The sequence below is a fragment of the Chlorocebus sabaeus genome, chromosome 12, assembly GCF_047675955.1.
Source record: "Chlorocebus sabaeus isolate Y175 chromosome 12, mChlSab1.0.hap1, whole genome shotgun sequence".
Classification (NCBI taxonomy): Eukaryota; Metazoa; Chordata; class Mammalia; order Primates; family Cercopithecidae; genus Chlorocebus; species Chlorocebus sabaeus.
Genome location: NC_132915.1, coordinates 64,630,781 through 64,633,220, shown reverse-complemented (window position 1 = coordinate 64,633,220; position 2,440 = coordinate 64,630,781). Strand labels below are relative to the sequence as shown.

The 2,440-nt window shown below is 45.5% G+C and overlaps 1 protein-coding gene across 1 annotated transcript; it reads left to right on the top strand.

Annotated features, from left to right (window-relative positions):
• The first annotated feature begins 298 nt into the window (after window positions 1-298).
• Window positions 299-1,461, top strand: OR2S2 (olfactory receptor family 2 subfamily S member 2). The gene has a single exon (XM_007968762.3). It carries the CDS (start codon window positions 347-349, stop codon window positions 1,304-1,306), a length of 960 nt encoding a protein of 319 aa, XP_007966953.2. The 5' UTR covers window positions 299-346; the 3' UTR covers window positions 1,307-1,461.
• The last annotated feature ends 979 nt before the right edge of the window (window positions 1,462-2,440 follow it).

Genomic DNA, 2,440 nt, shown 5'->3' with positions numbered 1-2,440 from the left:
ATGCTCAAGCCTGTGTCACTAGACTGAAGAAGTAATCCTCTTTATGGTTGAGTATTAACTAGGCTTGTTTCTATGTGAATACAGTTGAACAATTTTGCACAATTTCCTCCCACGTGTAATCAAAGTTCAAAGAAACTTAATCACTTTCTAGGTCCAAGAATTTGGTCCAGCTCTGAACTTCTGTCTTCTAAGATACTTCCTACTGTCTCTTTTCGTCATTTTTCTCTTGCACAGGTATGTTCTTCTATTATGCAGTGGAACTTGACCACATATTAGATGCCTAGGACTCTTTCCAAAAAGCCTGATGTGCTGCTCAGTACTTTGCTGATGGCAGAGGGGATATCACATGGAAAAAGCCAATGAGACCTCCCCTGTGATGGGGTTCATTCTCCTGGGGCTCTCTGCCCACCCAGAGCTGGAGAAGACATTCTTCATGCTCATCCTGCTAATGTACCTGGTGATCCTGCTGGGCAACGGGGTCCTCATCCTGGTGACCATCCTTGACTCCCGCCTGCACACACCCATGTACTTCTTCCTGGGGAATCTTTCCTTCCTGGACATCTGCTTCACTACCTCCTCAGTCCCACTGGTCCTGGACAGCTTTTTGACTCCCCAGGAAACCATCTCCTTCTCGGCCTGTGCTGTGCAGATGGCACTCTCCTTTGCCATGGCAGGAACAGAGTGCTTGCTCCTGAGCGTGATGGCGTTTGATCGCTATGTGGCCATCTGCAACCCCCTTAGGTACCCTGTGATCATGAGCAAGGCTGCCTATGTGCCCATGGCTGCCGGCTCCTGGGCTATTGGTGGTGCTGCTTCCGTGGTACACACATCCTTGGCAATTCAGCTGCCCTTCTGTGGGAACAACGTCATCAACCACTTCACCTGTGAGATTCTGGCTGTTTTCAAGTTGGCCTGTGCTGACATTTCCATCAATGTGATCAGCATGGAGGTGACAAATGTGATCTTTCTGGGAGTCCCGGTTCTGTTCATCTCTTTCTCCTATGTCTTCATCATCACCACCATCCTGAGGATCCCCTCAGCTGAGGGGAGGAGAAAGGCCTTCTCCACCTGCTCTGCCCACCTCACTGTGGTGATTGTCTTCTACGGGACCTTATTCTTCATGTATGGGAAACCCAAGTCTAAGGACTCCATGGGAGCAGACAAAGAGGATCTTTCAGACAAACTCATCCCTCTTTTCTATGGGGTGGTGACCCCCATGCTCAACCCCATCATCTACAGCCTAAGGAACAAGGACGTGAAGGCCGCTGTGAGGAGCCTGCTGAGACCAAAAGGCTTCACTCAGTGATGGTGGAGGGGTCCTCTGTGATTGTCACCCACATGGAAGTAAGGAATCACAATCACACCAGCTGCCATTCAAAAGCCAAGTCATGTGGCATATAATGGTCTCTCACCCTAAGTCCATTTGCAGGAAATGTTAAACTTTTCAGATGATATCTCCTGAGTTTTAGTCCTGCATCTGACAGCTTCAGCAGACACCAGACTCAATAAATAATCAACTGTGATAAAAGCATTCTGAACACATGGTAAAACCACACAAGAGAGCAGCCACGAAAGCATGATGCATGGCCCTTAGAGTGTCTCAGCTCTAGATTTGGAACAGGGATGTGAGAAGGTTCTCACAGCAACTTACCAGCCCTACTGGATTCATCAGGGAAATCAGAGGAATAAGGAGGGAGTGGAAATTTTCATTGAGGCTTTAGTTTAATACACTCAGTTTGCCTGAATGGCTAAGAAAAGATAAGTTCTTCACTTAGAGAGCTTTTGGTTGTGAATAATCTATTTTAATGACTGGATATTTTTTTAGCTATGAGAAAATTTAGGCTATTTTTTCTTGATGCACTGCAGATCATTAAACACCGCCGGTTAAATTAAATAAACTTCAAGGAGTAATGAGTTCAAATTTGACATTCTTACAGAATTTCACAACAGGAAAGCTTGTATTCTGATAGATGCCAAATCATGTTCTACAAAAAAGATGATGATAAATAGATAGATATAGATAGAAGTAGACAGATGGTGGCTATACATGTTTGAAGACTTTGGGTCTAATTTTTTATTTTATTTTATTTTATTTTATTTTTTTTGAGACAGAGTCTTGCTGTGTCGCCCAGACTAGAGTACAGTGGTGCAATCTCGGCTCGCTGCAACCTCTGCCTCCCAGGTTCAAGCAAGTCTCTTCCCTCAGCTTCCTGAGTAGCTGGGACTACAGGCATACACCACCATGCCTGGCTAATTCTTGTATTTTTAGTAGAGACAGGGTTTCATCACTTTGGCCAGGCTGGTCTCAAACGGCTGGCCTCAAGTGATCCGTCCGACTCAGCCTCCCAAAGTGCTGGGATTACAAGCGTGAGCCACAGTGTCCTAGTCTATGGGGCTAAATTTTCATAGGTTTCTTTGTTCTAAGACTTCTCAGAGCTTT

Excerpts from the sequence above, each read along its gene's own strand:
- OR2S2 (XM_007968762.3), top strand. The coding sequence starts at position 347 with ATGGAAAAAGCCAATGAGACCTCCCCTGTGATGGGGTTCATTCTCCTG.